Raw genomic sequence first — 26882 nt, forward strand, 5'->3', positions numbered from 1 at the left:
AGCTTACCCTACATAGTTAGCTTCAGGCCAGCCAAGGCTAAATATAAGTAGTGAGACTGTCTATAAACACACAAACAAACAAATAAACATAAAAATAAATATGCATTGTTAAAAACTATGTATTTCTGGCCAGGTATGGTGGTACACACCTTTAATCCCAGCACATAGGAGGAAGGCAGAGGCAGAAGGATCTCTGTGAGTTCCAAGCCAGCCTGGCCTATGTAGCAAGTTTCAGGATATTCAGGTCTAAAATAGAGAGACCTGGGGCTAGAGAGATGGCTCAGCTTAAGAGCGTGACTGCTCTTCCAGAGGCCTCGGCTTGAATTCTTGTCAGCCGTATGACCGCTCACAACTGTTGGTTACTCCAATTTCAGGGGAGCAAACACCATCATACAGACATATATGCAAGCAAAACATCAATGAGCATAAAAAATACGTAAATGAATAAGGAGTCATTTTAAAATAAAATAAAATAGAGATATCCTGTCTCCAAAACAAAGAAGCAAACATTTATTTGTAGGATTGCTTTTTTTAAACTGAGGCAGGAAAAATTTTAAGTTTGAAGCAGGCTAGATGCACAGTGAGATACTATTTCAAAAACAATGCTGGTCCATAGTATGGTGAGTTAATGCTGACAATATTCTTGAAATATTCTACAGGCTCGACATCTTATTGAAGAGCAGAATGTCATTTCTGTCATTACTGAAACTCTGCTAGAAGTTTTACCTGAATACTTGGACAGGAACAATAAATTCAACTTCCAGGGCTATAGCCAGGACAAACTGGCAAGAGTCTACGCAGTAATATGTGACCTAAAGTAAGTGGTTGCAGTTAAAGGTGAGGAGGGCACCTGTTGAGCAGTGCTCCCCTGCTCTGTCGTGTCAGTAAGCACTCGATCCCCTTGTTATCTAGGACTACCCTCACTAGGACAGCAAGCAGAAAGAGTCGTGACTGCTACATGCCACATCTGTGGAGCCATCCAACACCTTGATAGCAGCAAAAAGATGATTGATTGTGTACTGCCCTTGTATAGTTTTTTCTTTGTTTTTATTTCAGAACACTGTAGTGTAACAGCTGTTTATTAAACATTTGCTTTATATAGGTGTTAAATTGCCTGTGATGTATGTAGATTATTTGCAAATAACTTATTATAATTTTATATATCAAGGGAAGGGGGTCCTGAAATTTGTCTCCCTTGAGTAACATGAGACTTCTATAAACATCTTCAGTAAAGTCTTACCAAGTTTAAAAACAATAGAATAAAGAAGATACTGAGGACAGGCCTGTCACCTGTACCTGGAGCCATCAAGTGACTCTCCATTGTGATTTCCACACTTTCTATTTACCTGTCACTCATACACTTCATGTTCTGTCTACCAAATATACTCTCAGTTCCAATAATCTGTTTACTTTTCTTTTGGCTTTTTTGATATATACCAGCCTGTTAGTACTTATCAGAGTTCCCTTAATTAAAATTTTCTCCCTAAGGAGGACTGAAAATTTCTTTTTAAACTAAAATTGGGAGGCTAGCAAGATGATTCTGTGTTTAAGGGCACATACTACTCTTGCAGAGGACCTGGGTTCAGTTCCTAGTACCCATATCGGGTGACTCAAAACCACCTACAACTCCAGTTCCAGGGGATCTTACTATCTATTCTGGTCTTTGCAGGAAACTTCAGACTCTTGTGTATACATGCACACCCATCTCCATACATATAATTGAAAAATAATTTTTAAAAGTCTTAAACTAAAATTAGAATTACATAATAGAACAGTTCAGATCATTAAAATAAATTTCTGTTTACTTTAGAAATTGTGAATGTTATAAGAATTCTGGTAGATCAACCACTTAGTAAATTATGGACTTCAAAGCACTTCTTTCAGGGCTGGGTGTAGTGGCGCACGACTTTAATCCCAGCACTCGGGAGGCAGAGGCAGGCAGATCACTGTGAGTTCGAAGCCAGCCTGGTCTACAAAGGTAGTTCAGGATAGCCAAGGCTACACAGCAAAACCCTGTCTCGAAAAACAAACAAGTAAACAACGACAACAACAACAAAAATCCCAAAACTTCTTTCGGTATATATTAGAATAAAATATGTAGTTTGCTGTTTTAAAAAAAGCTCTAAGTTGTAGGCTGGAGAGATGGCTCAGCGGTTAAGAGCACTATCTGCTCTTCCAGAGGTCCTGAGTTCAATTCCTGACAATAACATAGTGACTCACAACCATCTATACCAGGATCTGATGCCCTCTTCTGGCATGCAAGGATACATGCACATAGAACACTTACATTAAATAACTGAATAAATGAATAAATAAATAAGCAAACAAGCTCTAAGTTGGGGCTGGAGCAATGGGTCAGCAGTGAAGGGCATTTATTTCTCTTGCAGAGAACCCAAATTTGGTTCCCAGCACCCACCATTGTGCAGCCTGTAACTCCACCTCAGGGAATCTGAAGCCTATGGCCTACACACACACACACACACTTTTTTTGAAGTTCCAAGTCATACATGATTGGGAAAAAGTTTTACCTACTTCTAATGATTGTGCATAATAAACATGGGCTTCTAGTCCAACTTAAAAATAATTTAGTCTGTTTAAAAAACAGGGTAGAAGCTGGGCGTGGTGGCACACGCCTTTAATCCCAGCACTCGGGAGGCAGAGGCAGGCGGATCGCTGTGAGTTCGAGGCCAGCCTGGTCTACAAAGCAAGTCCAGGACAGCCAAGGCTACACAGAGAAACCCTGTCTCAAAAAACCAAAAAAAAAACCAAAAAACAACAAAAAAAAAACCCCCAAAAAACAGGGTAGAGCCATGCACTGTGGCACATGCCAGTAATCCCAGCACTCGAGGAGGCAGAGGCAGGCGGATCACTGTGAGTTTGAGGCCAGCCTGGTCTACGAAGTGAGTCCAGAGCAGCCTCGGCTGCACAGAGAAACCCTGTCTCGAAAAAAAACCAAAACCCCAAAACCAACCAATCAACCAAAATAAAACAAGGCTACGGATTTAGCTCAGCAGTTGAATGTTTGCCTAGAGTACCCACAGCCGTGGGGGAGAAAATGGACAGATTTCTGGAAATTGCAGTGGCTTCTTGATTTACCGAGAGAAATTCCTCAATTCCCAAAATCTTATATTTCAAAATGTCATTGTGGTCTATAAATGTTTTCTTTAATGTTTACTATGTTGTTAAATTGAGTAAACCACCTCTAGTATAAGTGTTGGTGGTGGATAAAGCCAGTAGTGATCAGCATGTAGCCATTGCCATCCTGATTTGTTCCTTAGCAAAGCTGTGTGTACGTCATATTATTCAGAATACAACTTCCTAATGGCTGCACTTAAAGTGTCTTTGTTAATTCATTAATAAGTTACGCTCTACTTCACAGGGTAAAATATAGTCACTGTGCCATGTTCTCATAACTGAGTTATTTTAGAGAAAACTAACAGGTTAAATTACTTGCTCAACAGGTGCAATTCACTCTCAAAAGGGTCCTTTGGAATTTATTAGTAGCTCTCTTGTGGGAAAAAAACTTTGCTTATATTAACTTCATTTTACTAGTGCAACATTGTTATAAAGTAGGTGGTGTAGTCTTGGCTTGTACAGTACAATTATTTGCTGAGGTCACAAAGCTGCTGAGTGACGGAAGTGGATTTTGAGTGCGACTTTTATTTATCTGTCCTGCTCATATTCCTTTTATGGCATTATGTATCCTCACAGAGTGCATAGAAAACAAAAATGAAGCCTGTTCTGAAACCTTACCAAACACTATTCGAACTGTTCTTGTTTAGGAAATAGTCCTGTTTTCTGCTTCTTACTATATAAATTCTGCAGTTATGCAGCTATATGTGGTATTTTTCCATGAAAGCTGCTTTTAAATCAGTAATTGCTTCAAATACTTCAGTATCCATAAGTTTTCTAGAATTTGTAGTTTCTACAGCCCAGCCACCCACTCTACTTAGCTGACTATACCTAAATATAAAATAGATCCTTGGCACAATTGGATACCCTGTTCACACTGCCTGAGGAAATTTTAGTTTTCCTCCATGTACTGAAGTCCAACTTTGAGCAGCCTTTTGAACTTTTGCCCCTTTCTGGCTTCCTTGTTTGGTTCTAGCTCCTCTGGTCCATTTAGAAAACAGAACAAAAAACAATTCAATTCTTACTTGACATGAAGAAATACACTGCCATCACAACTGCCACGTCTTTTCTGAATCAGTGTTTCTCTCTGCTGGACCTGCTCCTGTTGAGTGAGAGTCATTTGTATGTCAGTAAGGAACACAGGACCTCACTGAAGTTTGCCCAGGAAGTCTCAGCAGGAGGGATGAACAATCCCTTGGTTCTAAATACCCAATCTCAGTTTGGTTTTGTCATTCAGATATCTGATGAGGTATTTGGTTTCCTAATTTCTAACTTAATATAGAAATGGAAAGTAGAAAAGAGATTTATTTGAACTTTGATTCTGTTAAGGAAATTTCCTTTTATTATTTTAACCAGTTTCTGTGTCCCATTTCTGACGAGTACAGCAGGCCCTCAAAACAGATCACGCCTCCATTCCTTTTACGTGTTACTTATGTTCCCTGTTTACTGTAGACCTCTTTCTTTCTTTCCCACTTCCTTTCCCTGCCACTTGCATCTTTTGTTTTGTTTTGTTTTTTTGTTTTTCAAGACAGTATTTCTCTGTGTAGTCTTGGCTGTCCTGGACTCACTTTGTAGACCAGGCTGGCCTCAAACTCACAGAGATCCACCTGCCTCTGCCTCCCAAGTGCTGGGATTAAAGGCTTGCGCCACCACACCTGGCTTGCATCTTGATTAGGTCAGAGCTCAGAAGTGAACCATGGCAAACTAGCAATGTCAATTCTCCTCTGTCCTGTGTCCATGCATTTCAGATTATCCAAAGAGCTGTTGAAATAGAGATTCCTACTCAGTATATCTGCTTAGAGTACAAGAGCCTATTTCTACAGGTGCTGTTTTGTGGGCCACATTTTAAGTTGCCGTGCTCATGGCACAACCAAACCTTGATGTCACTTTAAAAAAATATATTTATTTATTTTATTATTATGTGTAGTGTTCTGCCTGCATGTACACCTGCAGGCCAGAAGAGGGGATCAGATCACATTACAGATGGCTATGAACCACTATGTGGTTGTTGGGAATCAAACTCAGGACCTTTGGAAGAGCAGGTGGCACTCTTAACCACTGAGCCATCTCACCAGCCCCTTGATGTCACTTTCTTATATCTTTAATTTTTTTTCTTTAAGAAATAATAACTAGCATATTTCTTTATTTGATATGCTCCTGCTGATTATATTTTTATTACATTTATTTGTTTTTTATTTATTTATTTTTGGGGTGTGTGTGTGTATGTGTGTGTGTGTGTACAGTTTGTGAGAGTTGGTTCTTTCCTTCCACCATGTTGGTCTTCAGCATTGAACTCAGGTCATCTGGTTTAGTGGCAGGTACCTTTACCTGCTGAGCCATCTTGCAGGCTCATTACCATCATCATCATCACCATCATCATCATCATTGAGACAAGGTCTCTCTATGTAGTCCTGGCTGTCCTGGAGCTTGCTATGTAGACCAGGCTGGCTTTGAACTCACAGAGGTCCCCTTCCTTCTTCCTCACCAATGCTGAGACTAAAGGTGTTCACTACTAGGCCTGGCTCATAGTTATATTTTTATTTTGTAGTGTATAGTTACCACATTGGTGGTTATCTAAAAATTAGGAGAAATTAAACTATAATTTCCAGTTTTTACGATTCTGTTTCTTCTATATTTGCTGTATAGCCTTCTATGTTCTATATTGTTTGCTTTTATGCATTTTTTGTTTGTTTGTGTGTGGCTAATACTGGATTATAGTGTTTGCTGTGTTTTCCAAGTGTTCTTTGAACTTCAAAGATGGAGTATATGCCTTATTCATATTTATGTTCTCAGCCCTTCAGTAATGCATTTTGATGCACTGAGTGTAAATAATTTTTAATAGTTTTTTATCATGCCTGAGAACTTATTCCATAATAAACCAATTATTCCACTGAAACAAATTATTATCTTTTCAGCTAAAAGGAAATATTGATTTGGTGAATTGTAGGTTAGCACGAACCTGTTCATCTCTCCAAATTTATACATCCTCCTGTGTAAGGCATGCTAACTGGGGGTTTACATCCTTCCTTCAGGTTCTGGGTTCTGAAAACATGGAGGTAGGAAGTCTATTTGAAATTACCTGTGTTTTGACTTGGCTTTTGGGTGATGGTTATGAAAAGCCTGAGGAGGTCTTGTACTGTGTCTGTATGCAGCTGTCTGTGACAGGCCTGTCCTGAAGGAAAGCTTAGAACGCCAGGCTTAGCTTTGATGGCTGTTTTGTAGTGATTCCCTTATTTTGTTAATTTTATATAAATAAACCCAAATAAATAACTTTAGTTCTGCCCAGAGGTACTAATTACTATAAGAAACTAGAATTCACCAGGCATGGTGGCACATGCCTTTAATCCCAGCCCTTGGGAGGCAGAGGCAGGCAGATCGCTGTGAGTTCGAGGGCAGCCTGGTCTTCAAAAGTGAGTCCAGGACAGCCAAGGCTACACAGAGTGACCATGTCTCGAAAAAAACAAAAACAAAACAAAACAAAAACCCTAGAATTCACAATTTTGATGGTCAACATTGTCCTCCATCATTGAAGTTCAAAGAACACTTGGAAAACACAGCAAACCCTAAGAACCTTAAGATCACCTCAGAGTAAAGAAGTGAACTATTTCTTTTTCTATTGAAATGACAGGTACATCTTGATTAGCAAGCCTATAATATGGACAGAAAGATTAAGAGCACAGTTCCTAGAAGGTTTCCGGTCTTTTCTGAAGATTCTTACCTGTATGCAGGTATGATAATATTTGGTGTACAAATAAAATAAAATTAGTTTTAAAAAAAAATCCACATCCTTTTCCTCCTCATTTTATTTTTATTTATTTTGAGATTTATTTTTATTTTATTTGTACGGGTGTCTTCATTGACTATGTATCTGTGCACATGTGCATGCCTGGTGTTGTGTATGCCAGAAGAGAGTGTTGAATCTCCTGGAGCTGGAATTTCAGGTTTTGTGAGCCACCATGTGGGTGCTGATAATCAAACTCAGGCCCTCTAGAAGAGCCGTCTGTTCTCGTAACTACTGAGTTGTCTCTCAGCCCTTTTCTTCTTCTTCTTCTTTTTTTTTTTTTAAGAATAAAATTGTGGTTTTAAATAAAAGAAACTTTCTAGAATGTGGTAGAATTAAATACAAACACTAACTTGTCCTTGCTTTCATAGGGGTGTGTGTGTGTGTATGTGTGTGTGTGTGTGTGTGTGTGTGTGTGTGTCCCCGCATGCGCATGCGCTAGTCACTGCTGGTGCTGTTAATGCTTATTGAATGATTAACACATGATTAATATGTGGTAAAACTATATAAAGTCTCTTTAGCATACAGATTTGCGTTGCTGTTATGATTCTTGTCTTATGCGTGAGGGACTGGTAACCTGTGACTGTTGGGATTTGCAGTCAGACACCCATGAACTGTGTATCCCAAAAGCTAACTCATAGTCTAACAACCATGTTAGAATACTGTGCATTTATGTATGTAAATCCTGGTATTTTTATATTGCCATAGAGGAACAGCAACAGGAAAGGCCATGGACTGACTAGTCTTTCCTTGCAGGGAATGGAAGAAATCAGAAGACAGGTTGGGCAGCACATTGAAGTCGACCCTGACTGGGAGGTTGCCATTGCTATACAGATGCAGCTGAAGAACATTCTGCTCATGTTCCAAGAGTGGTGTGCCTGTGACGTAAGTTAGAGACTTGGTCGTAGGCTCAGCGCCTTTGTAAGTGCTCTAATAGGTACTAGTAGCGTAGTTTTGTGCTGTTGCTTTCTTGATGTAAAAAATATGTCATGTGTCAGTCTTAGATACTTAAAATTATATTATTAAGTATAGGAAGAAAACTCATTCATTTACATTTGATTAGAAAATGTACCTCAGAGTAGTTTTCTTATTTAGGAGAATTAGAAGATTTGAAAATATCTGCCTTGAGGGCTAGAGAAATGGTTCAGCTGTTAAGTGAATGCCTTTTCAGAAGTTCAGTTCCCAGCATTCACATAGTGGCTCACAAGCATCTGTAACTGCAGTTCCAGGGGATCTGACGTCCTCTTCTGGCCTCCACAGGCAGTGTATATGCACGATACACAGATACACATGCAGGCGAAGCACCCATACACATAAAATAATATCGTCATTTTTTAAAATGTATCTTGGGATTACTGGAAAGATGGTTCAGTGACCAAGAATACTTGGTGCTCTTGCATAGCACCCAAATTTGATTTCCAACACATGCATTGGGTAGCTTACAACCACCTATGACTACATTTTCAGGGAAATCTGACACTTCTGGCCTTCTTGGGCACCTGTACATGTGTGAAAATACCACACACACACACACACACACAAACACATAAAGCAAAGATAAATCTGAAAAAAAATAATATGTTTTAGGTGTGGTGGTGTACCCATGGAATCCTAGCACTTGGGATGCTAAGGCAAGAGGATTTCTGTGAATTCAAGACTAGCCTGGATTATGTAGAGTCAGGCCAGCCAGAGCTATATATATCAAGACCTTTTCAAAACCTACCCACTCCAAATTTTTCCATATGTACTTATTATATATTTTAAAAGTGATTTTTATTAGTATGGAAAATTATACCATGAAAAATTTAAATACTTCAAGAATGGAGAGGAATGGATATTTATTTAATCAAGAAGTTTCTTAAATATTTTAAGCCACTTAAAAACTGATTTCAAAGTATGAAACAAATGTATTATGTAAGCCACAATTTCAGACCATAACCTGTAAAGATCATAATCTGTAAAGATCCAATCCTGGGTACTGAGGTAGCTTAGTCAGTAAAATGCTTGCCATGCAATCATATGTACCTGAAATCTATTGAGCTCCCGCAACCACTTAAAATGACAGCCATTGTGGTGTGTGTTTGTAAGTTCAGTACTGGGAGAGGGTATAGAGACCGAGATTCCTTGGGCCTCTCTGGCCAGCTATCCTAGCTAACAGGTGAGCCCAAGTTCCAGTGATAGACACAAAGTGGACATTCCTGAGGGATAACAGCTTAGGTTACATTTGTCTCCATAGGCGCGCGCACACACACACACACACGTAGCACACATGCACACACACAGAGAACCATACTCAAGATACCCACCCCAACAAGAGAATATGACTTTATTTACTTATTCATTCACTTATGTGTGCCCATTTGTGTGTACGTGGAGGCTGGAGGTTGGCACTGGGTGCCTTCCTTCTTTACGCCTTATTGAGACATGGTCTCTCACCGCACCTTACCATTTCAGCTAGACTGCTGAGTAGCAAGCCTTCTGGGATCTTGTGTCTGGCGCCACTACTGTGGTTATAGGCAGCCGCCAGCTGCAGCTTTTGTTCTTGGTACTCCAAACTTAGGGCCTTAGCACAGCAAGCACTTTGCCCGCTGAGTTGTCTTTGTAGCTATTCTTGTATTTTTACTGAGAAATTTGACATTTTCTGAGTGTCAGTTCTATCATTTCCTCTAGTTTTTCTGTATAATCCACATATTCTTACCAGGTTTCTCTGTTTTCTCTCCGTCTCTACCCTTTTGTTTCTTTTATCTAAAATCAATACCTTTCCCAAGGTTCTTAGTTCCAACGTACACTACCCTTCCTGGACTTTGTCTCCTTGGTTGTTCTCATTTCCCCACTTACTCGCCTGCCTACGGGCACACAGGACTCCTGCCCTCTAGAAGCCCCTTTCAAAGACAGAAGGGTATTGGCTCAGGACCCCCAAGTCCAAGTTCTTAGCACAAAGGGAATTTATTTGCCCCAGAGAGACAGAGGGCAGGGAGTAAGAGATGACGACAGGAGACAGAGCATGCGGGAGAAGTGGTAAAGGGATATTTGGGGCTGGGGATGGGTGGGTGTGGCTGTGCCTCTGGATAGAAAGAAGACAGAAGTGGACTGACTATAAATGGCAGATTATAAAGGTAAAAGGGGAAACTTTCATGTTAGAATGAGGTGTTTAATTTTATTGGGCATGTTAATTAGGTGAGCCAAAGGGGCTTTTGATTGCTGGACTTCAATACTTTGATAGCTGGAGCGTGGTAATCAGCCTCAGGAGGTGGAAGTGGCCAAATAAAGGAACGGAGCTTGGTGGCAAGCTTTAGGAGTGTTTGCCTGTGAATCTCAGCGAGTTGTGATCCATTGCTAGGTGGAGCCTCTTAGAGGACAGCTATGCTAGGCTCCTGTCTGCAAGCATAGCGGACTGTTGTTAATAGTGTCATGGGTTGGCTTTCTCTGTTAGCATGGACCTCAGCAATGGGGCTAGACATTGGTTGGGTGTTCCCTCCATCTCTGCTCTATCTTTATCCCTACACATCTTGGAGGCAGGGTAAATTTTGGGTTGAAGTTTTTGTGGGTGGGTTGGTGTTCCTTTCCTTCCTGTGGGTCTGAGATGCCCCTGCCGGAGGTTTCTCTTTGTGGAGGCCCTCTGTTCTCCCCCTCTACGCTCCCCATGCTCTCCCAACATCTGATCCCCACCCTCATTTCCCTCTGCACTCCCTCTCCTATCCCGTTCCCTCTCTTCAGCCACTTCCGCTGTCTATTCTATTTTCCCTTCTGAGTGAGATTCAAATAGCCTCCTTTGGGCCTCCTACTTACTTAGCTTCTTTGGGTCTGTGAACAGAAGGCTTTTAAATAAAAGTCTTTCATGTCTTCTACTTAATTTAATTAATTAATTAATTAATTAAAGGGATAAATTGCCCAAGTTGTAATTTCACTTCAGTTTATGTGCCAGATGTTTGTGCTTAGACTATCATATTTAGACTCAGAATATCTCAAATTGATTTGTTACCCATCCTTTAATTTCCAACTTGTATTCGCTCATCTTGACTTTCCTTGTACTGTTATTAGCATTGCTATTAAAATGTTCTTCCATAAAAGAAATCTCAGAGCCTCTGTATTCTTTGTTTTTGATAATCAATGTGCTGATGCCTCAGAGGAATTCTTACAGGATTATTTGGCTGTGCAGATAAGGCCCATGTGGGATGCACTGAATTAAGTGACCTGAGCGACTTGGGCTTCTCTTTTTCTACCAATTTACTTAGCTTTGATTCTTCTCTATCCCAAATGTATATCATCTTCTTGTTGCTGTTTGTATCTCCTCATTTTATCTTTTTTTCTTCACCTTTAGTGACTTGCATTAATTCTTGAAAAATATATTAGCTCCATTGTACTTCAGACACTATCAATATATTTGCATACTGCAGTATTTCCAATTTAATGTTCCATAACTCCATCCATAAAACTTTTGATTTATTTACTTTTTAATTCTTTTCCATGGTCTGAGTGGGAATTATATTTTTCTCCATTTTAAAATTTTTTGTTAGATCTCTTATTAGAATACCTCCTCTCATCTTTCCTCATGCACAAAATTCTTTTTGTGTGTATAGCACGAGGGATCAAACCTGGGGATTCATTTATTAGAAACATCTGCTGGGTGTGGTAGCGAACACCTTTAATACCAGTGGGCCGAGACAGGTAGCTCTTTGTGAGTTTGAGGCTGGTCTGGTCTACAAAGACAGTTCCAGGATAACCAGGTCTGTTACACAGAGAAACCCTGGCTCAAAAAATGAAAAAGAGCTACGCATGGTGGCGCATACCTTTAATCCCAACACTCGAAAGGCAGAAGCAAGTGAATCACTGTGAGTTTGAGGCCAGCCTGGTGTACAAAGTGAGTCTAGGACAGTCAGGGCTACCCAGAGAAACCCTGTCTCAAAAAACAAACGAACAAACCCCCCCCAAAAAAAAAGAAAAAAAGAAAATGCCAGTTACTTTTCTATACCCTTAAAAAATACCACCCCACCGCCTTGCACCTGCACATGTGTGTCTATATTTTTCTCTCCCTTCAGCATTACTGAGGTCTCATATATACTATGTCAGAGCTACATTTGAGCTACATCCCTAGACAAATTCTGTGTGTGTTTTTTTAAGGGCCCATTGGAAAGCTGTTTTCAAAAGTTTGTCTTCGCAATTATACTTTTTTTTCTTTTCTTGCCCTTTTTAGCATAATTATATCATTTAATTGGTGCCTACAATTTTTACTCTGACTATAAATGTTTATAGTTCATATTTTCTCTGGATTTACACCCTGTGGAGGTAACCCTGGGAATACATAGAGCAATTTTGTACTTATATTTAATAAACATTTATTAAGTAGTAGGTGACAATATGGCTAAATTGTTAATATATTTGTATTCTTCTTTTCCCTTAGGAAGATCTCTTACTAGTGGCTTATAAAGAATGTCACAAAGCTGTAATGAGGTGCAGTACAAATTTCATGTCTAGTACCAAGACAGTAGTACAATTGTGTGGTCATATTTTGGAAACCAAATCCTACAAAGTATCTGAGGACCTTGTAAGCATACATCTACCACTTTCTAGAACTCTTGCTGGTGAGTAGTTTTTGCTTTTTATGTATATGTTTGGTAGCTTTTCTAGGTACCCTGAGTAGAACAGCAATTTCTCTCTTTCTTTGTTTTATACACCTCCATTTGATGATACTGGAGTTGAAGACTGTCATTATTTTTGTCCTTTTAGAGCTGTCACCATAGTATTTATTGAAGGAAGCTTACTTACACTTTATGCTTTCTTAAGAACCAACTTGGTACTTTCTATCAACCACCCAAATTTTAAATATTTATAAATGTTAATTTTATATCAATTTATACCAAAACTGAGATTAGGTTTCAGTTCTCTTGATATTTCTTTGTTTTAAACTACATTTGTGTATGTATTTCTATTTTGGATGGGGCTGGGGCAATGTGCTATGGGGAATGTCTGGAGATCAGAAGACAGCTTGTGGGCGTTCATTTTCTCCTGCCACCATGTGTGTCCTGGGGGCTGAACTGAAGTCACAGGGCTTGACACCAGGCCCTTTGCCCACTGAGGCATTAAGAGTAGAGCAAACATCTAGAGAGGCAGACTTTCGTTTTACATTAGGTATATACAATGTAAGATGTTGCACAATGTAGGATTGTGTTTCGGTAATACTGTATTTCAAAATTAGAAGTCAAATATTTTCATTTTGGAGTATCATTTATAAGTTTGGTAAGAATGTGTATGTGTTGGGGGGCAGATTGGAGATTGAATTTAAGGCTTTCTGCCTGCTTGGCAGGGACTGTGTGACCGAGATATACCCTCAACTCTAGTGAAAATATATTTTAATAGCCCAACGTTTCCAAACTTGATGAGTTAACTAAAAATACACTAATAGGGGTTGATCGCTTTCCTGTTTTCTTTTTTCTTCCTTTAAATGATTTAGGTCTTCATGTTCGTTTAAGCAGACTAGGTGCTGTTTCAAGACTACATGAATTTGTGCCTTTTGTAAGTGACTCTTAAGTATTGATTTGTTTATGTCCTTTTCTGGTCATCTCCATTGGTGGGTGGGGAAGAAAATCATATTTTTAACCTTTCTGAATACTTACATTTAGTCACTTCACAACTGACTACATCATGTTGAAATCTGAATAACAAAGACGAAAGGCATCCAGGGCAAGCATTTCATGGACTTCTTGCTTAAGTCGAGGCATGTGTAGTGTGAGAAATAATGAAGTGGATCTCACTTTGTTTTAGGAGGGCTTTCAAGTAGAGGTCCTAGTGGAGTACCCTTTGCGCTGTCTGGTGCTGGTTGCCCAGGTTGTTGCTGAGATGTGGCGAAGAAATGGGCTTTCTCTCATTAGTCAGGTATGCATGTCTGTGAATGGGTTCTTTTTTTTTTTTTTAGATGACTTACCCCATGTCCATATAGTTTGCAATATTTGTTTTTATTTTCCTAGATATGAAAATTCTAGGGATCCTATAAATGTTTCTCCTTTTTCCTACTTACTATTTATTCCATCTGAACTCTAAGACACTGGATGCTTGAGTAGATAGATAAAAGCTAGTAGGAGCACAGGAGTCCCCACTAACTCATGCTGGGAGACGCTGAGTCTTCCCATCATCTGTGGGAGGCGTGGGTAGGTGGGTAGTGGGTGTGGGTGTTCTGTCTGCTTGTACGTATGTCATGTAGTACCCATGGAGGTCAGTAGAGGGCATCATATCCCCTGGGACTAGAGTTACAGATGGTTGTGAGCTGCCTTGTGGGTGTTGATGATTAAACCCAGGTCCTCTGGAAGGGCGGCCAGTGCTCTGAGCCATCCTTCCGGCCCCACCTGTCTTTTTTTTTTTTTTTGCTATTGCTTTTTTCTGTGGTGGTCATTGAATATTAGAGGTAACCACTTACCATTTGCTCTAACCAAAAGCTTCCCTGTAGAGTAGGCTGAGAGTATAACTAACTCAGCGCTAAAATCCTTGTGTGCGACTCTGGGTTCAGCCCCAGCACCACATGAAAACAACAACAAAGGCTACTTTAATTATTTTTCCTTCTGTTGTTAGGGGAATAGAAATGTTTTTCCTAAAAGATAGGGGACTAGACTTCTAAAAATATCACTGAGAAGAAAGTAGTGTTATGCTTTTCTTTTTCTTTTTTTGTCTTTTTTTCTTTTTGAGGCAGATTGAATCCATGCCCTATCCATGGTAGGCAGACATTCTACAACCATGCCTCTGGCTCCCTTTATTGTTGCTGCTCCTGTTTTCAGATAGGGTCTTTCTACCCAGGTTGACCTGAACATGACACTCCTCTTATCTCAGCCCCCCAGGTGCTGATATTTTACAGATGTGAACCACTACACCTAGATTTGGTGTACAAATTGGTTTACTTTCACTGAAGTAGGTATTTTACACAGGAAAAAAAATATGTGTTGGCAGTGATAAGTAGTATAGCTAGTTGTTTTCTGTATTCCCACATTTCCACACTTTATCCTTATAATCTCTTAAAACAAGTCATAGATTGTAACCTTTTTTTTTTAACCACTAACCAGATCCAGAGAATTCTAGTTGATGGAATATCTTAAGAATATGTTTTGTCACCCGGGCGGTGGTGGCGCACGCCTTTAATCCCAGCACTCAGGAGGCAGAGGCAGGTGGATCTCTCTGAGTTCGAGGCCAGCCTGGTCTACAAAGTGAGTCCAGGACAGCCAAGGCTACACAGAGAAACCCTGTCTCGAAAAACCAAAAAAAAAAAAAAAAGTTTTCTCCGACAACATCTTAAAGGGATTGTTTTTCTCCTTTAACCATGAATCTCCGGGATTGAACTCAGGGTGTTGGCTGCTCAGTATTTAGCTGAGAGCCTGTTGTTAAGGAGTTTGTCTCTATGGGTAAAGCTCTCGTATACATGTGAGGACCAGAGTGTGGGGTTGTAGCATCCACATAAGTTAGGTGGCTTTTATAGCCCCTGTAATCCTCGCTGTAGAATGCTGATTCAAGGAATCCTTGCAGCAAACTGGCTAGCTAGACTGGCCACGTCAGGGCTGAAGTAAGAGATCCTCCTCCTCATTATACAAAGTGGAGAGTGATTGAGGAACACACACACACACACACACGCCCATTTACATGTAAACATACACATATGTGGTGAAAAAATTTTTATTTCAAATAAATTCCTTTAGCATCTGTCTACCAATTCTTTTACAGGTTTTTTATTATCAGGATGTTAAATGCAGGGAAGAAATGTATGATAAAGATATCATCATGCTTCAGGTATCTGTTTAAGTTACTCTCCATTAGAATTTCCTTTCCTTATTTTGTTCCTTAAAATAAGAGAAGATAACTTGAGTTTGTCTCACCATTAACTGAACATGATAGCATAGAAATAGAATGAGCAATCTATTATCTTCTGCAAAATTATTTTGTAATTTTCTGAAGGGACTATTAGAGGCAAGTGTTCCTTGATTTAATATACAAGAAATGTGACACTCAATTTCACAGATTGGAGCGTCTATAATGGATCCCAACAAATTCTTGTTACTAGTACTTCAGAGGTATGAACTTGCTGATGCTTTTAAAAAGACCCTGTCCACAAAAGACCAGGTAAGCTATGGCGACTGGTATGTGAATTCATTACAGAGGAAGTACTGTTGTTGCTACTTTACTTATATTTTAAGTATTTTGTTTTTAAAGCAAAATATTATGGTGGATTTTTTTTTTGTAACTGTTCAAATACCAGACCTATATCATCATCATCATTTTTACATCATCACTTTCAATGACTATATGACAGTTCCAGTGCATGCAGAGAGCATTATAGTTTTGTCTCGTTAGTAAAAAAATTCCTAGTTTTGATATTACAGACATCTATAAGTAAGTATTAAATATCTGTCTAATTTAAGATAAATTTTAAATGTAAATTTGATGAATAAAACAGCATGACTTTTCTTAAGGCTCTTAATAAGTATTGACAGATGGTGCTTGCATGTTTCTGATAGCATGGGGCCTTTAATGTCACACTGATAGTGAAAGATGGTACCTACAGTTTGATTATTTTGGGGTTTTTCATTATCATTGATCTTTGGGGAGTTATCGAGTTGTTGGTTCCTCCCTTTTGTATTTTTTTCTATCTTTTTTTTAATATTTTATTTATTTATTACATATACACACAAGAAAAGGTAATCAGATCACATTATAGATGGTTGTGAGCCACCATGTGGTTGCTGGGAATTGAACTCAGGACCTCTGGAAGAACAGACAGTGCTCTTAACCTCTGAGCCATCTCTCCAGCCCTTTTTTTTCTATCTTGCTTAGTATTTTTATTATATTAGTTACATATTTTACAATTTGTGATTTGTCTTACAGTGTTCTGTCACATCTGTATTGTTTTAATATTTGAAGTACTAGTTTATAAAGTAACCCTGACTGGTTTTTTAGGTTTTGGTTTTTGAGACAGGGTTTCAATTCAGAGATCCTCCTGCCTTTGCCTCCTGAGTGCTGGGATCAAAGGTGTGTGCCAACCTTAACTGTTTCAAATTTATTAAAACCCATTAATTTATTCTTTATCTTAGAAGTCACTTACAGCCCAGCAGTGATGACACACACCTTTAATCCCAGCACTTGGGAGGCAGAGGCAGGCAGATCTCTGAGTCTGAGGCCAGCTTGGTCTATAGAGTAAGTTCCAAGACAGCCAGGGTTACACAGAGAAATCCTGTCTTGAAAAAACAAACAAGCAAATAAACAAAAAAAGAAGTTACTTACAGAGGCCCAAATAATAGGCTATAGAAAAGAAATTAATTTTTTTTTCATTTTACCCTTATTGAAAATAACTGATTTTATCAGAAGAACTTAGAAATGTTTTGGGGAAGGATATTCTTATCATGTCTTAGACATGTACTTTAAGCCACTTTCTCGCTCTCCTAGTAAGAAGGAAGCCAATAGTACAGAAAGGGAAAGATTGGAATTTGTTGACTTAGGACAACTAACAATATGGAGATAATGATAATGAAGAAAGTTGCAGGCTTTTTGTTTTTTTTGTTTGTTTGGTTGGTTTTTGGTTTTTTGAGACAGCATTGTTCTGTGTAGCCTTGGCTATCCTGGACTCCCTTTGTAGACCAGGCTGGCCTCGAACTCACCGTGATCCCCCTAGTACTGGGATTACAGGTGTGCACCACCGCTCCTGGCTGAAAGTGACACTTTTAAATAACTGTTATTGAGTACTTTATGTGTCAAGTGGGAGTTTTGGCACCTGACTATTGCTGTGCTCTGAAGAAAACTCAAGACTGGATGGGCCATGAATCTAACCAAGAAATATAAGCTTGATGGAGTTTCATGGTTCTTAGTAACTTTTTTTTTTTTAATTCTATAGGATTTGATTAAACAGTACAATACACTAATAGAAGAAATGCTTCAGGTCCTCATTTATATTGTGGGTAAGAAAAACAAAATGTTTTAAAATAGAACATGATTTGCTTTTTAGAGAATGTTAATAAAATACAATTGATAATTGTCTTCTGTTCTAAATGCTACATAAACCATCAGAGATGAATGTGACCAGTGTGATGGATAGATTTAGAAAGCTCTTTAAAATGAACCTTGTATGTTTTGTTTTCTCAGTATTGGAGATCAAACCCAGGGCCTTTCGCATGTTAGGCAAGTGCTCTGCCACTACACTACATTCCCAAGTTTTTATACTTGATTTTTAATTGTTGGACTTTGGAGGTCGAGGTACAAGTATCCTGGCTATAAATGCAGATTTTAAAAATTTATTTAGTTCTAACATTTAAAGATATGCATGAAATTTAAGTATATCCAGGGTCTAAGTTAAATGTTTTTATCATGTCATTCTTGCAAATTACTTTGTTTAAATAGTAGAGTGAGAAAGATGGTTGTGAGCTGCTATGTGGGTACTGGGAACAAAACTTGGCTCCTCTGCAAGAACAGTAAATTCTCTTAACCGATGAGCCATCTTTTAAGCCCACTTCTGGTTTATAATGGGAAAAATATAAATATGTAGAAAATGTTTGGATTAGGAGTTAGATGATGAAGTCGTGGCCTTGCTTTCAGTTATTAAGAACATGCTATATAATCTTTGAGTTTCAGATTCCTAATCCATACAGTGTGAAAGGAACCTACTCTAAGGTTGCTTCTGGGACTGTGATCCTGGGGGATACCCCTTTGGTAAATATATATATATATATATGAAAATTATAAAATAAAAATTTTAAATTTACTAGTGTGAAAATGAATCATTTAACAAATTCTTTGTGAAATGTTTATGATTTAGAGACTATCTAAAAGAATCTCTTATAGATGTCATAGGTCTTTGTATAGATGTTGTAGTGTTGAAGACTAGTGGTGAATATATAGGCCATGAAGGCAGAGTGGAGGGTGTGAAGAAAGGGGACTAGTGGAAGGGAAAGGGAGATTAATGTGGTCAAAGTACATGATACTGCTGAAAGCAGTTATCCTTATGAACCCATTAGTATGTTTAATGAATGTATGCCAATTAAAATTTCAGTAAGACCAGAGAAGTGGCTCAGACTGGTAAAGTGCCTACTGTGCAGGCATGAGGACCTGAGTTCAATCTCCAATACACATGGAAAAGCTAGGGAGGAAGGCAGCACACTAGGACTCGGACAGGAGGGTCCCTAGAGAGCAGGTTGGCCAGCATGCTTGGCTGCATCAGTGAGCTCCAGATTCACAGTGAGCCATCCTGTCTTAGAAATAAGGTGAAGAGTGAGACACCCCCCCCCCCCACAGTGAAGACCCTGACATTGATTTCTGGTCTACACACACACACACACACACACACACACACACACACACACACACACACACACACTCATACACACACTCATGCTCACATGCCTAAACATATATATTATTATATATATGTTTAAATGTTTATACAAATATACACCAAGAAGAAAAAAAACAAGGATGCCCTATGTTCAAATGTCTTCTTGAAGCACTGGGAATTAGGTATTATTGATACTAGAGACATTCCTATAGTTGATTTAGCAATTTCTAATCTCCATTTGACAGAGTTTTTTGTTTATGTATTTGTAACCTGGACTGGGGGATGTAGCTCAGTGGAAGAGTATGTGCCTTAGAATGTATGAGTCATAGGCTGGATATATAAGCTGATATATAATACTGTTTTATCATGTAAGCCATTAATTTTACTTTTCAGTTTTCATTTTGTTCTTTTTTATGTATTTATTTATTTCTCTGTCTGTCTGTCTGTCTCTATCTCTCTCTTTCTCTCTCTCTGTCTCTGTCTCTCTCTCTCTCTCTCTCTCTGTGTGTGTGTGTGTGTGTGTGTGTGCTTGCTGTGTATCTGTGTGACTGTATAGGCGTGTGTGTGTGTAGTTGCTCATGTATGTGGAAGACAGAAGAGGGCATCAGATCCCTTAGAGCTGGAGTGTTTGTGAGCCACCTGGCTTGCTGCACAGATACTAGGATCCAAACTCTAGTCTTCATGATTGTGCAACAAAAATTCTTAACTTCTGGGCCCTGCTTTTGGTTTTTGCTGTTTGGTTCTTTTCAATTTATTTTTATTTTATTTTAGTTTTGTTGTTGTTGTTTTCTTTTTGAAATTGGATCTCACTATATAGTACTGGCTACCTAGAACTCACTGTATAGACCAGGCCAGGCTGGCCTCCAGCTCACAGAGATCCGCCTGCCTCTGCCTCCAGAGGGCTGTTAGTAAAGGTATGAAGCAACACTCTTGGCCTTAACAATTTCTCATTTTTAGTGTAGGTGTGGGTATGTGCATATGTGTTCTGGTGCCCTTTGACTCCAGAGGCGCTGGGTCCCCTGGAGCTGGAGTAGCAGGCAGATGTGAGTGTCCTGGTGGAGGTTCTAGGAACAGAACTTGGTTCCTCTATAAGAGAAATACATGCTTATACCTACTCAGCCACCTCTCCATCTATTGATTTGATTTCTGAAACCTGGTCTTGTTATATGACCCAGGCTAGCCTTTCTGTTTGTGATCCTCCTGTCTCAGCTTCCCACGTGCTGGGATTATAGTAAGTTCAAATAAGGACTGGGTTCTCCCTTTCAACAAATAGTTTAATTTTTGATTTTGGTAAAATATTGAATAATTTTGATTTGTCTTTTGTAGACCTAATTTAGTGCAGTGTTCTGGGTATAAGTACATCTGTTAGAACAAAACTTAAATAGAAACAAATGAAAAGTTCTGGTTTTGTTTGTGTTGCCTTAGGAGAACGCTATGTACCTGGAGTAGGAAATGTTACCAAAGAGGAAGTTATAATGAGAGAGATTACTCACTTACTGTGCATTGAGCCCATGCCACACAGTGCCATCGCCAGAAATCTACCTGAGAATGTAAGTCTACCTTTCTTTTCTTTAGAAAAAGAAAAGTATGTTGTTTTTCTTCTTTCCCTCCTTCTTTCTGTGTCTTACTCTCCCACCCCCTTTCCCTCCCTCCTTTCTCTGTACATACATTTTCTCTTTCCGTTTTTCTGTCTCCCCCTGCATGGTCCTGTGAAAATTATGTAAAAAAAAAAAAATGTTATGTGTATGGGTGTTTTCCCTGCATGTGTGTAAGTGTATCACATGCGTGCCTGGTGTTCTTAGAGGGTGTTGGATCCCCTAGGACTGGAGCCATAGACAGTTGTGAGCCAATGTACAGGCACTGGGAACTAAACCAGGGAGCCCTGCAAGGGCACCCAGTGCTTGTAGCCACCGAGCCATCTCTCTAGCCTTTAAGTTTACTTTTCAGTTCTTCTTAAGATGGAGGAGTTCCAGGTTTCGTTATTTGGTTCATTGGCTGGTTTTCTTTCCTCCTTCCTTTATTTTTTATTTTTATTTTTAAATTGGAGGTTAGCTTAAAATTTCAAGAAAATTTGCTTAGCAAAAAGACCCATATTTTTATATTTATGGTTGTAAACCAAATTTACCTTTCAGCTTTTATTCATATAAGCTTTATTTCTGGTGAAATGTTCTTACATGTTGTTTACTTTAAAACAAGATTTTAGCAGAGGAAATGAAAGCTATCTGAAGTCCTGAACCTTTTGGAGCAGTGTGTTAATGTGGGTCTTCTGGGAAACAGGCCAGAAAACAAAACGTTAAGATCTCATTACAGAAAGTGGTGAGGGAGCTAGGAAGCAGTAGAGGAGCTATTGGAATGGTTTGCAAGCCTGCTTTCTGTGAAAGAAAAGGCAAAGGCAGATGAATGGAAGCATCCTATTTTAAAAAAGAGTTGATCTTATAGGAGAAAGTAGAGTTAGTCGTCAGTAGAAACTGAGGGTGTCAGGAGAGCAGAGAGAGGTTAAATGGCAGGCAGCAAAGCACATTAGGTGGGGGAGGGGTCAGTTCTAGTGTCCACGCTTGACAGCAGTGATACATTTCAAAATTACTAGAAAAAAGAGAATCCAAAGTTTTCCAACACATCAAATTAAAAAGTGTTTGAGGACTTGGAAATCTCAGTTACCCTGATTTGATGATTATATATTGCATAACATATGAAATTATTATGATATGTCTCATAAAATGTACAAGTATTATGTGAAAAGAAGGAAAGGAAAGAATGAAGCAAGCAGGTAGGCTACACTGTGGCCCACGCCTTTGGTAATCCCAGCACACTGGCATTCCAGACCAGCTGGAGCTACAGAGCAAGACCCAGCCAGAAACGTAGATAGGGATGGAGATAGAAGAAAGAGAGAGAGACAGAGACACAGAGACAGACAGAGCAAGAAAAATAAGTCAGGCTTTGCTGTCTTGTCAAGCCTGCTTGGTAGTATCAGCCTTCCTTAGTGTCGGAATCCTTTGGTGAGAAGCCGGAGGAGTGCAGCGGATGTGTGCTGTCATTCTGGCTCTCTACCTAGAGATCTGTAAGGTGAACTGGGGCCCACAGTGGTACTCATGCTTTAGTATGTATAGATATTGATATTATTGTCCTAAAGTTATGATTCTTACATTTTTCCTCGTTTTGAGATTTGTGTATGAATTAGAACAATGATTATTTAAGTGGAAGTACACACATGCCATGACATGCATGTGGCTCTCATGCTGCCTACATGAGCTTTCTGGTGACTCTGCTGCTGCTGCCTCTCAGCTTGCCATGGGGTGCTGGGATTATACTTGTGAGCCACCATGCGTGGCTCTTCTATGGGTTCCAAGACCAGGGTCCAGGATATTAGGCTTGCATGGCAGAGCACTTTTACTCACTGAGCTGCCCCCACAGTCATTGTAAAGTGATTCTTAATAAAGAATTAAACTTATTTGCGTTGTGTTTTTACTTTTGTAATTTTTTTATATCCACCTACCAATTTCATAATTAATGCCTTTTAAATATCATCCTATAGTTCTCCTTATTGTGTTTTAAGAGGTAATGTATGTGAAACAATAGTTTTGATGCCCTAAATACTATTAAAATAAGTAAATATTCAAAACTTCTAAAAGTATCTATTGCATATAAAGTAACTCCACTATGGCTAGTGATACATACATAGCACACTTAGAAACAAAGTTTTCTAAAACTTCCTCTGACTCTCAAGTAAGTTATTTTTAAAAGGAGGTTAAATAAATGTGGTGGCACATGTCTTATTAGTATAATCCCAGTTACCTGGGAAGCTAAGGCAAGAGTTTAGAGCCAGCCTGAGCAATATAGTGAGAGTCCATCTCTTTAAAAACTAAATAGGTAAATAAAATAAATATTAAAGTTTTATTTGCACTTATTATGCATGTTACAATATTCATATGCCACCTCCAGAGATAAGAGGACAACTTGCAGGAAGCAATTCTCTCCTGTTGTTATGTGAGTCTCTGGGATTAAACTCAGTTCATCACACTTGGTAGGTACCTCTAACCACTGAGCCATCTTGTCTGCCCAAAATAAACTTTGAAAAGGAGGTTAAATTTCTTAACTTTTAAAAGCCATAGGTTTAAATTTACTGAAACAGCTTAACTAGTTCCTTAATTATCATTATAAATGACTTCATAAAAATACTACTTTTTTTTTTTTTAAAGGAAAAGTTGTACTAATTAGCAGAAAACTATCAGAGCTGCAAAAGGAAGAACACATCTGGACATTTTGCACAGATATTTTGCCATGTATTTCTGGTTAGAGGCTATTCGTTCTATTTACCTTGGTTTCAAGGATTAGTAAAACATGGACATATGCCTAAATGTTGTTGATAAATATGCTATATAAGGCGGTGGCGGTGGCGGCTGCCACTGCCTCCTCTTCCTCCTCTTCCTCCTCCTCCTCCTCCTTTCTTCCTTCTTCTTTTCTTCCTCCTCCTCCTTTCTTCCTTCTTCTTTTTCTTCTTCCTCCTCTTCCTCCTCCTCCTCTTCCTCTTCCTCCTCCTTCTTCTTTCTTCTTTGTCTTCTTCATCTTCTTTTTGTTTGAGACAGGGTTTCTCTGTGTAGCCCAGGCTATCCTGGACTCACTTTGTAGACCAGGCTGGCCTCGAACTCACAAAGATCTGCCTGCCTCTGCCTCCCAAGTGTTGGGATTAAAAGCGTGTGCCACCACCACCAGGCTTTCTTATGTACTTTTAATATTATAGCCAATCTTTTAATTTATTGTGTATGTATAAAGTACTTCAGAAATGAAGTTTAGAATGTATTTCAGTTCACAGTAAGAGAAGAAAAAGTCATTACCTGAAGGTAAAAATGACAAAAATGTTGTTTCAACAGGAAAATAATGAAACTGGCTTAGAGAATGTCATAAACAAAGTGGCCACATTCAAGTAAGTATTTAGTATTTATCCTTATTCTGAGAGGTAGGCTGATCTTTATTCTTATACTCTGGATACTTTGTAGAACATCTGACGTTTTCTGTAGAACTCTCAGGAATAACAGTACAATACAGAGCAGAGGGATGGGTGTGAGGAATGCACTAGGTGCTGACTAGTCGTGTTTAATGATGAAATAATTAAATGTGTTTGTTGATGAAATGAGGTTCTGTGTTTGACAGGTAAGTGAGAAGTTTGTCTAGTGATATTAGGTAATTTAGACAGTAAGCTAGTAAGACTATCTGATAACTCTTTCCCAATAATTTGAAGCTATGACTTCATTGTTTTATAAATTTTTATTTTATATGCTATATCTTAGCATTTTTTCCAATAAAGTTAAATTGCTTATAATCCTCTTTGTGGTATGTAAAGTAAAAATGTTAATTGGATTAATTCTTGATGTTTGGGAAACTGATACTAATAATATATTTTGGCTTCTGATACTATTATGTTTAGAGTGATGCTATGAGCTTTGGGTTTTTTAAAGATTTTTATTTATTTTTATGTTTATTGATGTTTTGCCTTCATGTATGTCTGTGTGAGGGTGCCATATCCTCTGGAACTGGAGTTACAGACAGTTGTAAGCTTCCATGTGGGTGCTGGTCCTCTGGAAGAGCAGCCAATGCTCTTAACTGCTGGGCCATCTCTCCAGCCCACTACTAGTTTTAAATAACTTATAAAATAGCATATGGCTTTTTTTTCCCTGTTAACAGGAACTCAAAGATGCTAAATGGTTGTAGTAAATATGGTTTGCTCCTTTTAGCTTTGGTGCTTTTATCAATACATTCTTTGATAGAGGATTCCACATTATTATTGTAACAGTTTTCTAATGATTTGTCTTTTTACCATTTGAGGTTTGACCTTAAATCACTTAATATACTGAAGTTTAGCAGGCACCTTAAGCCCAGAGGCTATAAAGGAAGTCTAGGACTCTAAGTAAGGCAGGCATGCTATCAGGTCAGGCTGGCGCAAAACAAATTCCCAGATTTATTTGAATCTCATAAGTATTAAATACCTAGCACTGTTGCCAGGAAATTGTATTCAGCATATTTTTTTATTACCATAGCAACTAAATTGATCATATCTGAGATATAATATTTTAGCACTCTTGAATTTTAGATTAGATTTTAGAGTCTTGTCTATTTTCAATATTGTGAAAACAAAAACACTGCTGTTCATCTCTGTATTTTCAATTGCTTTAGAAAACCAGGTGTATCGGGCCATGGAGTTTACGAACTGAAAGATGAATCACTGAAGGACTTCAATATGTACTTTTACCATTACTCTAAAACACAGCATAGCAAGGTAGGAAAAATATCCTTTCCAGTAAATAAACCTGAAGTCCCATATGTTTTCTCAATCTACAGAAAAGTAGTTTCCTGATGGCTTTCATTAGTAGAGGATGTTAACTCACCAAAGAAAATGAAAAACTTAATCTATAACCTCATCTATAGACAGTATTTAGATTTTGTTGACCATACCAAAAATATCCTTAGTAGTTGCTACCAGTTGGGTATGGTGGCGCACACCTTTAATCTCTGCAATTCAGAGGCAGAGGCAAGCGGGTCACTGTGAGTTCGAGGCCAACCTGGTCTACAAAGCAAATCCAGGACATCCAGAGCTACACAGAAAGCCCTGTCTAGGAAAAAGAAGTTGCTATAGAAGAGGATTCAATGCTGCACCCTTCATTTCACAGCAGCATGCTTCACTTGGTTGTCATGTTTCTTTAGGATACTCCCTCCCTCCTTCCTGTGTGTGTGTGTGTGTGTGTGTGTGTGTGTGTGTGTGTGTGTGTGTGTTTGTTTTTGTTTTGGTCTTTCATAACAGTAACTATTCTGCAAAGTGTTGGTTCATAGTGTCTGTTGGTCCTAGAAGGATGATAAATGATCACTTGGCTTAGGTGGTGGCTGGTTTTGTTGACTTTTGGTTAAATTGAACAATTTACAAAAGCAGGGAGAAGGAGGAAGCTGGTTACTACCTGCATTGCCGTGCTTGCCTGCTGCCTTTGTGGGAAATGCTCTGCTCTACCACAGCTGCTTCTCCGTGGTGATTTGAAGCCAAGCCTGGGCTGAGCGAGATGCTGCCGCCCTTGATCTCATGCTGTCTGCTGCTTTCTCACAGCAGTGGAGTCTAACACAGGAGCTTTTATTTAATAAAATAAATAAAGACAAAGGTTACATGCTGTCATTTGGGTCCTTGTACAGGGTAGAAATTAGGACGTCTTTCTGACTAAAAGAATAGGGGCTAAGTTTAAATTCTTTTTCATTTTTAAAAAACTATTTATTTAATCATGTATTTTATGTATATGAGTGCTCTGTCTTTATGTACACAAGAAGAGACAAGCATGAGCCACCATGTGGTTGCCGGGAATTGAACTCAGGGCCTCTGGAAGAGTAGTCAAATGCTCTTTTTTTTATTTTTTTTATTTACTTATTATAATCATTATGGATACAGTGCTCTGCCTGCATGTACACTTGCACACCAGAGGAGGTCATCAGATCACATTACAAATGGTTGTGAGCCACCATGTAGTTGCTGGGAATTGAACTCAGTTCCTCTGAAAGAACAATTAGTGCTCTTACCCACTGAGCCATTGCTCCAGCCCTGAGTTTAAATTCTTAATGAGAGTCATATTTCACTTATCTTGGAGTGACCTTCCCTAAGACAATTATTTGGTTCCTGTCAAGGTAATATTTTGAATACATTTT

At 38.8% G+C, this 26882-nt stretch overlaps 1 protein-coding gene and 1 long non-coding RNA gene across 2 annotated transcripts in view; both read left to right on the forward strand.

Moving 5' to 3' along the window:
* Positions 1-26882, forward strand: part of UBR1 (ubiquitin protein ligase E3 component n-recognin 1) — a 119622-nt gene that overhangs the window by 35418 nt on the left and 57322 nt on the right. The window contains exons 12-23 of the mRNA XM_084776289.1: positions 660-817; positions 6761-6860; positions 7670-7798; positions 12315-12495; positions 13365-13426; positions 13676-13786; positions 15614-15679; positions 15908-16009; positions 17775-17838; positions 20634-20758; positions 24077-24129; positions 25377-25479. Coding sequence (XP_084632415.1) covers positions 660-817; positions 6761-6860; positions 7670-7798; positions 12315-12495; positions 13365-13426; positions 13676-13786; positions 15614-15679; positions 15908-16009; positions 17775-17838; positions 20634-20758; positions 24077-24129; positions 25377-25479 — 1254 coding nt within the window. The remainder of the gene's footprint in view (positions 1-659; positions 818-6760; positions 6861-7669; positions 7799-12314; positions 12496-13364; positions 13427-13675; positions 13787-15613; positions 15680-15907; positions 16010-17774; positions 17839-20633; positions 20759-24076; positions 24130-25376; positions 25480-26882) is intronic.
* LOC311593421 lies at positions 10414-11865 on the forward strand. The gene is made up of 2 exons (XR_014777706.1): positions 10414-10464; positions 10853-11865. It is a non-coding gene; the product is annotated as an uncharacterized lncRNA (long non-coding RNA).

This window comes from Acomys minous (assembly GCF_964271855.1).
Source record: "Acomys minous genome assembly, chromosome: 3".
NCBI classification, from domain to species: Eukaryota; Metazoa; Chordata; class Mammalia; order Rodentia; family Muridae; genus Acomys; species Acomys minous.